General features: G+C 38.4%; 4 protein-coding genes across 4 annotated transcripts in view; 2 read left to right on the forward strand and 2 right to left on the reverse strand.

The window, feature by feature from the left end:
* CBG07858 overlaps positions 1-351 on the reverse strand; it is a gene marked incomplete at both ends in the record, with an annotated part of 697 nt that extends 346 nt beyond the window's left edge. The window contains one exon of the mRNA XM_002631841.1: positions 120-351. Within this exon, the coding sequence (XP_002631887.1) occupies positions 120-351 (232 nt within the window). The remainder of the gene's footprint in view (positions 1-119) is intronic.
* Positions 352-6,300: 5,949 nt separating this feature from the next.
* On the forward strand, positions 6,301-7,230 carry CBG07860 (the record flags this gene model as incomplete). Its single annotated transcript, XM_045242990.1, has 5 exons — positions 6,301-6,325; positions 6,498-6,694; positions 6,753-6,824; positions 6,872-6,908; positions 6,953-7,230. The coding sequence occupies 5 exons, from the start codon at positions 6,301-6,303 to the stop codon at positions 7,228-7,230; spliced, it is 609 nt and encodes a 202-aa protein (XP_045093594.1).
* Positions 7,231-8,634: 1,404 nt separating this feature from the next.
* On the reverse strand, positions 8,635-9,005 carry CBG07861 (the record flags this gene model as incomplete). Its single annotated transcript, XM_002631843.1, has 2 exons — positions 8,635-8,729; positions 8,777-9,005. The coding sequence occupies 2 exons, from the start codon at positions 9,003-9,005 to the stop codon at positions 8,635-8,637; spliced, it is 324 nt and encodes a 107-aa protein (XP_002631889.1).
* Positions 9,006-10,950: 1,945 nt separating this feature from the next.
* On the forward strand, positions 10,951-11,073 carry CBG25714 (the record flags this gene model as incomplete). Its single annotated transcript, XM_045242991.1, has 1 exon — positions 10,951-11,073. The coding sequence occupies one exon, from the start codon at positions 10,951-10,953 to the stop codon at positions 11,071-11,073; it is 123 nt and encodes a 40-aa protein (XP_045098724.1).
* Between the last annotated feature and the right edge of the window lie 3,367 nt (positions 11,074-14,440).

Genomic DNA, 14,440 nt, shown 5'->3' on the forward strand with positions numbered 1-14,440 from the left:
TACAGCGGACCTCGAAAAATTAACACAGCAACAACGCTGGAAAAATTGGCAGCTTTGGACGCAATTTCCAGTTACTGGAGTCTACTTTGAACGCGGCATAAGTTATCATTTCAACTCACTCAATTCTCCGCAGTATCCAGCGATTTTTTGAAGAAGCTTGAATCCACAGCTGAGACGGCGGGAACGAGACTTCTTAGCGTTCGGGGATCCTTGGATGCCATTAAACATCTCTGCGAAGAAATTGGCTTGATTGTCTGTCATCTCCAGCATTGCTGATTTCTCCGAATCGATGTTGGAATAGACCATACCAATGATCAGGGAAAGAAAGAGGACAACTGCGAGGGTATTCATCTTGGAGTGGACGAAGGAGAAGTGAGACACGCTTTCAGTGAGAAGCCGTTCAGGGGAGAATGAGACTCTGACTGGATATCGACGCCGTTTCAGCAAAATGGGCGGAGTCAAAAAATGGCGTTTCAGCAAAATGGGCGGAGTCAAAAAATGGCGGAGTCAAAACTTTCAGATTGTAATGGAGCTCTAGACGCAAAAGGCGCGATGGAGGTTTTAGAAGAGAAAGAAGAAGAAGACGTCAAAGTAGAAGGACGCTGAACAAAAAGCAACTAGCAGCAGACATCTGTTTGTATAGTTATGATGTGAGCGAATAGAAATCGTAAGAACTTTTGAACAGTGTAGTTTTCTTCAATTTTTTTTTGCAAAACAATTATGATGATATATCATATATGAGAAATATGAGAAATATGAAGATGATATATGAGATTTGGTAAGATGTGTTATGCTTTATTAGTATCTCTAAATAGACTCAAAAGTGAAAAACGAGTACGATGGTGAGGGAAACTAGAAAATGTTTGAAGAAGAGGAAAAGCAGATATATGTTTTACTCAAATTACAAGGGGACCTCAACACCTCGTGAATCCAGATTTTGAGATAAAAAAAAAGAAAATTGAAAAAAAAATATTTTTCGAGAAAATATCTGAAATCTGAAATTTCATTCATGAAAATTAATAATTTCGGAAATCTGAAAGTGAAAGAAACCAACAGTAATCTTTTCCCAGGAACGATGGGATGAGCTTGACCGAGAAACTTATTCGTATAGCTTTTAATTATTTTTCAAACTACATATTTTGTAGTTATTCTATGTCATTTCCCGTTAGTCTTTTTTTTGTTTCTAATTAAAACGGAAAATGCTATATTAGGTTCCCACTAACAGAAAAAAGATAGAGAAGATGAAAACTACAAACGTGTCAACTTCAGATTGCTCATCAATTATGATCCAGAAGAAAACTAAAAAGTTTAACTTCTCGAAATAGCTGCACTTGTTTAATGAATTCCAAGGATAGGCACGTATTAATTCAATGGGGAATAGTGCGAAGAAAATTACATGATTTGTGATGATAGCGAAATATTTGAGGCAAATATAAATATGCGTCACTGAGGTTTCCAGAAAGCTTTGGAATAAAAAAGTTAATCATCAAAGACGTCAATCGATGATGTTGGGACCAATAGGACCGTTAGGAAAAGTGTGGGTGTCTGAGAATTCAGTATTTTCTCAATTTCTAGAAAATCTCTGCGAAGATAATTGGAAAATGGAAATTGACAAAAAAAACATCGAAATTTAGTCTCTAAAATTCTATTGTGAGTTCTTCCAGATATGAGTAACTAGTCCGCCGTCAGAAAAACTTTCGAATGATTTTGTGTTCCTTCTAATCTTTCCAAACACTTGATGAATGCTGTTTAGATCCACATCAACACGAATTGGAGGTTGTTCAGTGGTTGAATCGAAGTAAGCTGTCCTGAAAGCCCGTCTATTCTTTGAAGTTCCAATTGTTCCCCGTTAAAACTTCAAGAGATACAAGCCTTCATCAGTTTGTCATTTTGCACTTATAGACGTTGCAAAGCGTTGGGAACTGGCCGAAGGATTCATGATCACATCTGCTATCCACCACGTCGAATATCATCTTGTGAATAATACAAAAATAGATAACGAAAAGTTAATGTGGATGGCAGATACATAGATATGGAATGGATGTATTGTTAGAGAAAATTATCAAGAAGTTGGATACTGTAACAAAAGCAAAGAAATTGAAGGCGTCATCGGGTTAACTGGAGTGATCTGGTAAGACGAAGGCAAAGATTTTGAATAAGGTTATGATGTTGACAATTTTTCCCATTGTCTTGGAACAATGACAACCTGAAAGCGAGATAACCCAGAGTCTCCCGATTTTCTCCATAAAATCACTCTGGATTATCCGCTTTAATCGGGTCATGTTCATTCCCCTTCTTATCTCTCTTCGTTCTCTAATTTCAAGTGCATTGTTTCACTCAAATAATATTAATATTATTTGAATACGCGCCAACGACCGCGTCGCAGCGGCCGCGCCGCGCCACTCGGCACTGGCGTCCGCCGCCCGTCGTTACTCAGTCTTCGCTGCGGCGAAGCGAGTGTTCGTATCTCACCAAGAGCTGACCGCTATGCGGTCCCGTTTAACCTTTTTTAGCCTTTCAGCTAGTTTTCTACGTTTGGCATCGTTTTGGTTTGTTAGCACCAGTTTTAGAAGGCAGCAAGGTTTCCTCCGGTAGCTCCCAGGAGGTTTTAGCTGGGGGGAATTGGGGGCCATTTCAGGTTGCTGACACTCTCGGGTTAGGACGTAGGATCGGTCTCAACTGACTGAGGATCCGCTGTCAACATGGTGCATCGACCGGATGGTCCCGTGAATGTTGGAGTTCCAAAATATCGATTTTCACCAAATTGGGCCAGAAAATCACGAACCTAGTCGAATCCGAGAGTCGTTTGCGCGCCTAGGTTTGTCTCCCCTCCCCTTTGTGTTAAGATCCCCAATTTATTGAAACGTTTCGAAAACATAGAGATAACAGTACGCAATTAGGCGCTTCGTTTGAGTGATCTACTCCAAACTTTTCAGTGTAGAACTGTTTAATTTTTTATTTATTCAACAAGACACCCAAATGAAAAAAACACAGGAGCTGGACTGATTTCTTGATTTTTTTCCTAACATCATCTGCAGAATCTTTCGGAGGACCTGCAAAAGCTTTTTTCGAGGACCTTCTTACAATTTTACGATTAAGGAATCCTAGGATTTCGTCGCTCTCAAACTTTCAGATTTGTAAGATTCTGACTTTTTGAATTTCAGAAATACAAAATTCCAGGAGTTTTTTTCAGCTGTTTTTTTTTCCTTCGTCACAGTTTTATTGCTAATATAAAAACAGGTCGAACATTTTTATTTGAGTACTGGTATGACAAGCGGAAGCCAGAAAGGTTTATCCCCAAAAGGGCGTAAGCCAACTGGTTTTCTATTAAAACAAGGGTGTATTTTTTTGATGAACCGTTGTTGGTTTGGTCAGAAGTTTGTGAGAATTCACTATTTTTTGTAAACCGTCAAAACATCATCTGTGCTTCTGTGATAATTCTCATTGCCTTTCCCTATATTTATTGCTCACTTATACATGTACTCTTGCTGTTGTTTTCAGGTGGACATATTTTTAACGGTCATCATTTTACATTTCAAACCCTTTTTTTTGTCCTCCTGTATACAAAATAGAAATTCTTTTAAATTTTTTTGCCAGAGATCACATTTGCTGTTATTTCTCATCACAGACTAATTTTTTCCGATTACCAAACTATTTTACGCATGTATATAACAAGTAGTGAATTTCAAAAGTTTTAATTTTCACATCAAAGTACTGAAATTTCAAGTTTTTGGGAGCAACGTGTTTTTTCAACAAATATAACATAAATATTAACACTTTCTGAATATTTTTCCCAAAATTAAAACTTTTGAAAATCACTACTTGTTATATCTTAAACAAAATCATGTGTTAAAAAATCATGTGTCTCCTCTTGTTCTCTGCTTTATAAGCCAGAGCCGTCGACGAGGCCTTAGATTCCAGTGGAGCCGCTTTGAGCTTGTCCAGGTGCGTCTGGAATTCTTTCCCTGCTTGTCTCTCGATCTCTTCGATGTAATCCTTTTTGGGGCCTTCTGAAAATTAGTTTATAACTCTTTTGTCCTTCTTTATTCCTCTTCCCCGGGCGGGCGGGCTGGGACCCTCGTTAAAATTGCGTAGAATGGTTTGAAAACTCCGTTTTCACGCCCGGCGGTCGTGATCGTTGCGAGACCACAAGCCGCCTAAAGTCTATGCGCCTTTAACTCTCGCGCGCCTCTTTCTCCGTTCTTCAACGAAAAACATAATATTATCTTTCCTCTACGCTCCAAGAGAATATGTTTTTCTGTTTCATCACTTTGAAAGAGGGTTTTGATATTACAAGTTCATTATACATAGGTTTTACGTTCAATTAATAATGTAGAAACAAGTGCAAAGCCTGGGGCCTATTGAGTGAAATCTAAAAATGCTAGAATAAAATCGGACCTACAAAATTTTGAGTTAGTAGCCTCGCAATGCCTAGATCCCTCCCCGGGAATGAAAATACAATCGTGTTTCTCGTAGATAATATAGTCTTTTACTTCCCTTATGAACCTCCCTGAATAATCTACAAGCGTCTGATAAGAAATATGACTTTTCCACAACGGGGCAACTAGCACGCCTCTCAATCTCCTTCTCCTCATAATTTTTATTAACTGAGGTATCAAAACTGGTGGAGGTACTAACCAAGGAAGTCCCATTCGCTCTGCTCTCTCGACGTGCTCGAAGACGTTGACTCCGCTCGTTCCAAACTCGGGATATCTAGAAAAATACAATTCCGTCTTCTTATTATTCGCATCTGCGAACCAGTCCACTTTTATCTCGCCCCACATTCTCTGCGCTTGACTAAAAACTCGCTCAGCTATTCCCCAGTCATCAAAATCAAAGTTTCTACTCGCTTCGTCCGCTTCTACATTTTTCTCTCTCGGAATCCACAAAAACGAGCTCTCACCGACGTTCTCCAAGTTATGCCACACTCTCTCAGCTAAAGAATGCAGCTCTGGCTTCATGGAGCCTCTTCTCACACGCTCACAGCTGCCTGACTATCGACTAACACCTGAACTCTCCCTTTCAGGTTTGAACTTATTCTCGCCGAAGCCACTTCGACCGCGGTCAACTCTCTCCAAGCGCTCGACTGTTTTTCAATGTTTCCGTCGCCGATTTCTGTCATTTTCCACAAAATATCCTGCCTCTCATTCTTTAACAAGCCTCCAATACCACGCGCAGAGGCATCGGTATACAGGAAAAAGTCGGGCTTTGACTCAACTTCTAATAAATTTCTTCTCAAAAGTTCTGCGCCTCTCGCTCTCCAGAACTCAAGAACTTCCTTGCCAACTTCGATTCGTTCTTCTTCTTCTGGTTTTCGCCGACCACCTGCATCATCCATCTTGCCTTCGCCACACCAATGTCACCTGCAACAAGTTCAAATGATGCCAGGCATCCCAAAAACTTCATACGGTCCAGAACCGTTGGAGCCAGGCTCCTCCTCAACTCATCAAGAGCAGACCACCACGTGGCCATTCTCTTCTCGGTTCCACGAACCTCTTTCGCGACCAGGTCGCATTCATAACCAAGCCACGTAAACTTAGCGTCTGGCACCCAGAACGACTTTTCTTCTGCCACACACACACCAGCATTATGCAGATCTTCTCTCACCTTTCTCACTGCTCTCGCGACTTCTCTCTCCGTCTCACCCACAACTAATCCATCATCAAGATACGTTTCGGAACCACGACGTTTCAGAACCCGACGTTTCAGAACTTTTCTGCATTTTTTATAGTGGTTTTTGCGCACCAGATAAGCATTGCTCATTTCAATTTTGTGTTTTTCTGCTTTTTTGTTCATTCTCATCTACCGTACTCCAAATAATAATAGGTTCACACTCTCAAAAAATCGAAAACGTTGAACTTTTAAAAAATGATTTCATTAAAAAATCATTCAAAATGAGACTTCTATTCGCCGGAAAAATTATTGCGTACTTCTAGACATCGTTCTTGAAAAGTTCAATATTTTTGATTTTTTGAGAGATACCCAGTGTGAACCTATCATTATTTGGAGTACGGTAGATGAGAATGAATAAAAAACAGAAAAACACAAAATTGAAGTGAGCAATGCTCATTTGGTGCGCAAAAACCACTATACAAAAATGCAGAAAAGTTCTGAAACATCATGTTCTGAACTGTCGGGTTCTGAACTGTCGGGTTCTGAAACCTCGTGGTTCCGAAACGTCGGGTTCTGAAACGTCCAGGAGCCGACATTGATAGGTAAGCTCCACACACTTCCAATAGTTTCACTTCCAATAGCTTGACACAAACACAACGAAAGGATTGAAGTGGTCGGTTTTCAGCCATGTTTTTGCAGCAACAAAAACCAGGTCATTTAGTTCATTCTACTTTTCAGTGTCTGGAAAAAAGAACAAATTGAAGGGAAGTTTTACCTTACTTGGCAATTCAGCTGGGAGGATCTTAACCTTCAACGCCTTCTGGGGCTTACGGGAGAAATCATTTGGCGTTGAAACGTAAATGCAAAATCTTCAAAAATTGAAGTGGATGTAACGGACGAAGTTCAAACTGTTCTAACAGAAATTACCGAAGATGTTTTCTTCAATTGCAACGTTCGTTACGAGTACACTTCAGTCCCTATCATTTCAATGACGGAACTTTCCCATGAAATGTTCCTCCCATCGGATAAAAACGATGCGATTCTTGAAGTGGATGGAATGCAACTTCATGTGAATAAATCAGTGAGTTTGAAGGCCTAGAATTTGGAATTCACAAAATCTTTTCCATTTATTTTTTCAGTTCCTCTCATACCATTCTGATTTCTTCTCCACCTTATTCTCTTCCAATTTCAAAGAGGGGCAAATGGAAGTGGTACCAATCAAGGATGTGACCTATGGCGATATCGGACTAATTCTCAGCACAATTTATCCAAAGACTGTGTTTCCAAATGGCATCGTTTTCCATTTTGCCAATTTGACTTCAAAATTAAAATTTTCCAGACAAAAGTGTTCCAAAACTTTTGGAACTCGCCGATCGATTCATGATCCCATCTGTTATACACCACGTCGAATATCATCTTCTGCATTACACAAAAATTGTAAACGAGAATTTGATGTGGATGGCTGATAGATACGGAATGGATTTGCTGTTGGAGAAAATGATCAATGAGTTGGAGAATGTAGCGAGAGCAAGAAAATTGAAGGCGTCGTCGGATTACATGAAGTTGTCTGATAAGATAAAGGCGAAGATTCTGGATAAGGTTATGACGATTATTTGATTTTTCTGGTATTTTTTTTTCAAATTTTGAAGTTTTTTACGATAACATCATTTGAAGAAGCATTAAAAAACTATCTAAGAACCGTTCACAGAAAAGTCTCTTTCGTTGGCGTTAAAAGCACCTGAAAAATTCTAGACATGCAGAATTTTTTCTTTTCGATCTTATTCTGTTTGTTCAAGCAAAAATTTTGTAGTGCCTGTAACAATAATTTTATTTCTCTTGGACTACTTTTATCCACTACAATTTTTTGCCACTTTTTCTGTTAATTTCAAGGTTGCACATTACTTTTAGTTTCCCAGAATTTTCCATTCCAGGTATTTTCTGAAACTTCGTTGAAGAATTTCAATCATCATCATTCTTACAATAAAAATGCTAGTATCTTTTTTTTAAATTTTTCTATCATCATTAATTTCGTACTTTTGTTTATGCTATTCCCCGTTGGATTAATTACATAGTACCTTTCCTTGAAAATTGCTAGACAAGTTGAGCTATTTCGAGAAGTCAACTTCGTTGTATTTTTCTTCTTGATCTTATTCAATGAGCAATCTGAAGCTTGGAGTGTTCGTAGTTGTCTGTTTTTTTCACGATACTTTTCTTGTTACTTTTGGGAAGAAACATAATGATGAATACTGGAAAATGCCACAGGACGCCGTCAAAGGTGGCGAAACATTTTGAAACTGGACTCGAAAATTCGAACTCTTTGGGTCTATGACTAACCAAAACCTTTGGGATCATATGTTAGTGAGGAAGAAGCTACAATTAATACGTCAATGTCTGGAAAAAGTAAAGTCGTAAACAGATGGAGACGTTGCTGGTGTGGCAAAATTAGTTGATTTTTTGAGAAGGTAGAAACTGGAGAATCGAGAGAAAACAGGCAGCATACATCTCCAAGTACTAGTTCTATTCGTATGGTGTGGGAAAATCGAATCATTGAATGTCTTTGTTTTTGATAAGGGTGAGAAACCTGAGATAAAGTTTATTTATGGAACAATTTTGGAATTGATGTTAGAAGTACATTCCAAAAGGTTGAATTCGTGAGAATGTTCTGGAATGCCAATCATCGGGCTCCAAGCATTGAAGTACTCCATGAATCACTGTTGCCCTCTTGGGAATCTAGAGACATTTGTGCTTTCATTCACATTTGACACCCCAAATTATGATTTGGTGTCAACAATTTCCACGTCAAAGTTGAGAAGACCGGAAAGCTGAAGGAGAGACTCAACGAAGACTGCTGAAGACAAATAGAAACAATGAGCATCAACAATAAAGATTTATTATGATTCAAACTGACTCAAACGACTGGGAGAGAAGTACTGGGGTGGGGAATGTGATCAAAAACAGAAATTATAACATTTCAACTGGGGAAGAACACGAATCTGGCGGCTGGATCACTGTGGACGACATCTAGAGCATCTCTGGACAGACGCTTCTCTTGATAAACTCTTCTGAGCACTCCGAACGGCAGCAGATAGAGGCAATATCTACACCAGTCTCGCTGGCTGAATGAAATCAATGAGTATTAATAAAAATTCCTATTTGAACTCACTCAATTCTCCGCAGTATCCAGCGATCTTCTGAAGAAGTTTGAATCCACAACTGAGACGGCGGGAACGAGACTTCTTAGCGTTCGGGGATCCTTGGATGTCGCTAAACATCTCGGCGAAGAAATTGCCTTGATTGTCGGCCTTCTCCATTGCTGATTTCTCCGAATTGAAGGTTGAGTGGACCATAGCAACGGTCAAAGAGAGAAGGAGGACAATGGTGAGGGTATTCATCTTGAAATTGATGAAGGGGAAGTGAGAAGAGCGGTCGGTGAGAAGCTCGTCAGGTATGAATGAGACTTTAACTGGATATGGGCGCCGTTTCAGAAAGAAAGGGGCGGAGTCAAAACTTTAAGACTGGGGCGGAGCCCTTGGCGCGAAAGGCACGACGGAAATTCTAGAAGAGGAAGAAGAAGACGTCAGAGTAGAAGGCATTGCAATTAAGTGACAATTTTAAGGGCGCTGAGCAAAGAGCAAATGGCAGCAGACTTGCGTATTCAGTAGTTTTTGAGAGATTCGAATATTTATAACCAGTCGGTTTGCGCCCCTTCGGGGCTGAACCTCCTGTCCTCCGGTTAGAGTACACGTAATCTTATAAAAACGTTTCTACACGTTTATTCTGGACCTCGAAATTGGAAATTGTGAAATTCAGTGTATTAGGAATTAGAGATTTTAAGATACCGTATTTCCTCTGATAGAAGTCCATGGACTTCTATTTTTCAACTTCTTTTTCAGGGTGGACTTCCATTAGAGGGTCGGCTTCTGTTTCTCAGCAATATATTTTCAAAAAAACAGAAATTTGGCAATTGGGAAGTTAAGAATTTTGAAATTCAGTGAAACATTCGAAACTTTCATTCTGCACTTCTGAATTTATGCGATTCTGAGATCCCGCGATCTCAAAATTTGAAATTCAGGGATTTTGAATTTCCGGGAAAAAGTTCTGAAATTCTAAAAATCAGAAATTCCGAAATTCCGAAATTCCGAAATTAGAAAGTTCAGGAATTGAGAAACTTTCGAGTTCTAAAATCTCAGTTTCAAAAATTCTGGAATTTCGAATTACCGTATTTTCTCTAGTTGAAGCCCATGGCCTTCAATGTATTAGAGGGCGGTCTTCTATTTTTTCGAAACACTTTGCGGGCGGGTTTTATGTATTAGAGGAAGTACAGTAGTCAAAATTTACAGAATTTCTGTTGGAAATTCCGAAGTTCGAAAATTTCAATTTTGAAGATCTTGTTAGAGGTTTTTTAAATTTTGAAATTCTGAGTCTAACTCTGAAATTAAAACTGTAAATAGAGAAGTCGGTTTACACTTTACAGGGGCTGAGCCTCTTTTATTGGAAATCTCGGAACTGAAAATTTTGAAAACTCTGGAAGTCAGAAATACGGAAACCCAGGTATCTATAAACTGAAATTTTGGAAAGTTTTATATTTGAAAGTTCAGAATTATGCGAATCCAAAAGTTCTTTTTTGATTTTGAACCTCGGATGAAAATTTCAAAATTTCCGAGTTTCTGAATTCTTTTATTTTTGAACTCAGAATTTCAAAAATTCATGCATATTCGTTTAATTTTCAAGTTTCCGAGTTTCCAAATTCTCTAGCTTCTGGAGTTTTGAATATTTGAGTGTTTAATTTTCTGAACTTCGAGGAGTTGGTAAATTTAGGAAGTGTAAAGCTAGAGATTTGAATTCAAAACGTCCACAGTTTGAAACCTTAATCTCGAAAACTTCAGTTCTTATCTGATTTTCAACTTCAGAGAGTTCCTATGTTGGAGATTTTGAGAGTTCCTATAGTTCGAAGTTCCTGTATTTCTCCCTTTATCATTTTTTCTGACGATCCGGATATCTCGAAACTCAAGAAATTTGAATTAGAAGAAATTTGAATTATACCCGATTTATCTACCAAATTGTTATCCCAAATTTGCTGATAACACAAAAATTATTCAAGTTGCTACTTTCGACTTGAAACTAATGAAATGGGGAAAATCTTTGCTAGGGTTTCATTCAAACTGATTAAAAATAGTCAGACATTTTCATATTCACTTCTGAACTCTCTACAAAAAAAACAAAAAAAGCTGTCACCGATCGGACTCGAACCCGCATACCGCGGGCAAAAACCCACTGCGTTAACCGCTACACCACGGGTCGCCTTTGGGAGGATGGGAGAAATGTATACACGTGTGTATGTATTTCCTCCCCCTTTTTCTCTCTCGCTCTCCACCATCGCCCTCTCTGCCCAACACGCTTTACTGTGGTGAAACCGAGGAACGTCTCCAGAAGACTTCAGAATCAAAATTTCGAAAATAGAAAGGGTCGGGCAAAAACTAATAAAAATTTCCAACTCGCCTGCCTAGGTTTCAGCTCAATCGGTTAACTTTGAATGGGTGAACAGACACGCTACATCCATCCGGACATACGGAATTTGGTGAATGTTATTAGTAATGATGATGTGAGAAGGTTTGAAGGAATTCTTGAACAGTGGTTTTTTCTTCAACTTTTTGCAAAAGTGTGTTTGCAAAAGTTTCTGATTGTGAGACTTTATATGAGATATTCGAGATACATGATATATGAGACCTCGATGGGTAATGATGTATTAGTATCTCTAAATAGACATAAAAGGGGAAAAAGAGTACGATGGTGTGTGAAAGTTGAAAACTTATGAAGAATGGGGAAAACAGATAAATGATACAACTCAAACTGATTGGTTATTTCGGTTCCATTATTTTTTTGATTGAGCTCAAATTAACGGTATTTGCTCATTGAATGTGGACAGGTGACAAACAATTTTTTATGGTGTGGAGTGGGAACTTTTAAAGTATCAATTATCCATACCAAGTAGACAAATAACAAAAAATGATGACGATAGTAAAGTTTTGCTTAATTGTTCATCAGCAATTTCGTTGGTAAAAATATCATAAAATATTTAGGTTTGATTTTACAAAAAATGTCATCACAATATTTGGCAAACGCTAAAATCATAAGTTTCTAAAAAGAAAATCATGAATTGTAAAAATATGAAAGTCTCACAAAATACCAATAAAATCAATCCAAAGAAATCATCTCGTTTCCTTCTTTAAAGGTGGGGGGACAGGAGATATTTCGTAGTTTTTTTGTAGCTAGAGTATGCATTCTACCGTCACGGTGTACAACGCTTAATGTCCATCTGCGTACAGCTGTCGTCCTCGCCTTTATGTATGCAAACGGGCGTGCGCTTTCTCTTTGCCCGCGTGGCTCAGTCGGTAGCGGCACCGCACCCTCAATCATCGCCCTCACAAGTTCAACTCCTCGAGGGGCATCTTTGAACGGAATTTCGAGAACATTATTTTTTCATGTCCCCCCACCTTTAATAAGTTTATTTTCTGACTCCCACCCTTTTTAGTTGTTTTGCAGAGGTTTTAGAGTTCCAGACTTCTACAAAATTCAACATTTCCAGATACCCACATTTTAGGTTGTTTCAGAAGACGTTGAATACAATTGAGAAGTCGGGAATCCAGAAAGTTCGCATGAATTTTTTTTCCAGGAATCTTGTGATAAGCTAGATGTTAAAACGTATTCGTAAAGCTTCGAATTGTCTTACAAACAACATTTTTCGTAGTTATACTATCAGTGTTCCAGAAGACTACAAATACGTCAAACTTCAGATTGCTCATGAATATGATCAAGAAGAAAACGAAACCTTTAACTTTTCGAAATAACTCAACTTGTCTAGCAATTTTCAGGGAAAGGTACTAATTAAGCGAACGAGGTGAAGCACCAATAAAAATTATATAAGAGAAATTTGAAGAATTTTTTTCTCATTTCTGAAAACCGGAATTTCTCAAATTTTATGTACAAAAAGAACAGAGTTAATAGAAAGAACAAAAGTTTTTCGAAAAGTTTGTCTGTTCCACAGATTTCGTCCAGTTTCGCCTTGCCTTTTTACAATTCAGAAATTTTCTGTATGAATATTCCAGAAATTAGTCAAAGTTATAGAAAATGTTGATTTGATGGATCTGAAAATGATCTTGAACAGAAAAATAGGTGGACAAATTAAAATTGGACAGTGTGCACAGTTGGGACAGTAGTAGTAGTTTGCTCAAATCCAGGTGACAACCAATCTTCCTGCACTTCTTGATGCTCTGTGCCTTCTTTCCTTCTACAGGTACAGAATCGGTTTGTCTCCCGATTTTGTACTTTTTTTAAAGGAAAAAGTGGTCACGCCAAATTCAAGTATTATTTGAATTGTGCCACGAGGTACGAAATCGGTAGGCAAACCGACTCTGTACCTAGCGAAACAATTCAAATTTTCTCTGATTTCACGTGTCTTTTTGTGCATTTTGAAACATTACTCATCAAATCCGATCTTGAACCAATTTTTTGATCGACACTCATTTTCTACAATACGCTTATTTGGGTGAGAGTGATATCTGAAATTTTGGATATTTTGAAGCTAATCCGACGTTAACAGTAAGTATATACCCGACCCGAATTCTTTCTCATCTTTTGATGGTACTTATTGTTGACATCGGATTGACTTTTGGCTAGCGGATTGGATATTGGATAGCAGTCTCAAAATATCCAAAATTTCAGATATCACTCTCACCCAAATAAGCGTATTGTAGAAAGTTAGTGTCGATCAAAAAATTGGTTCAAGATCGGATTTGATGAGTAATGTTTCAAAATGCACAAAAAGACACGTGAAATCAGAGAAAATTTGAATTGTTTCGCTAGGTACAGAGTCGGTTTGCCTACCGATTTCGTACCTCGTGGCACAATTCAAATAATACTTGAATTTGGCGTGAGCACTTTTTCTTTTAAAGGTGGGGGGACAGGAGATTTTTCGTAGTTTTTTTGTAGCTAGAGTATGCATTCTACCGTGACGGTGTACAACGCTTAATGTCACTCTGCGTACAGCTGTCGTCCTCGCCTTTATGTATCCAATCGGGCGTGCCCTTTCTCTTTGCCCGCGTGGCTCAGTCGGTTGCGGCGCCGCACCCTCAATCATCGCCCTCACAAGTTCAACTCCTCGAGGGGCATCTTTGAACGGAATTTCGAGAACATTTTTTTTTTCATGTCCTCCACCTTTAAAAAAGTACAAAATCGGGAGACAAACCGATTCTGTACCTGTAGAAGAAAAGAAGGCACAGAGCATCAAGAAGTTCAAAATGCAGGAAGATTGGTTGTCACCCGGATTTGAGAAAACTACTACTACTGTCCCAACTGTCCACACTGTCCAATTTTAATTTGTCCACCTATTTTTCTGTTCAAGATCATTTTCAGATCCATCAAATAAACATTTTCTATAACTTTGACTAATTTCTGTAATATTGATAATTTTTGTACAGAAAATTCAGACATTTGGTGAAACTGAAATAAATGCTACATGGTACATGAAATCATCAATTCGAGGTGTTTCTATACATGCGAAAAAATTCTTCAAATTTCAACCGTCTTATATGATTGGTGACGATATTTAAAAAATTATCACTATAATGAAAAGACGTCACCGAAGTTTCCAGAAAGATTTTTAAAGGGGGACTCCGGTCAATTTTTTTATTGCATCAAATTGTGTTAAAATTTATCTATTTTCCGAATATTATTGCGAAAAAATTCAAAAAAAATCCGAAATCCCCAAAAAACGCCGTGAAAAGGAAAAAAATTCAAAAAAAGGTGCCGCCGAGGGACGAGGATTTCC

Source organism: Caenorhabditis briggsae, assembly GCF_000004555.2.
Source record: "Caenorhabditis briggsae complete genome, chrII, whole genome shotgun sequence".
Lineage (NCBI taxonomy): Eukaryota > Metazoa > Nematoda > Chromadorea > Rhabditida > Rhabditidae > Caenorhabditis > Caenorhabditis briggsae.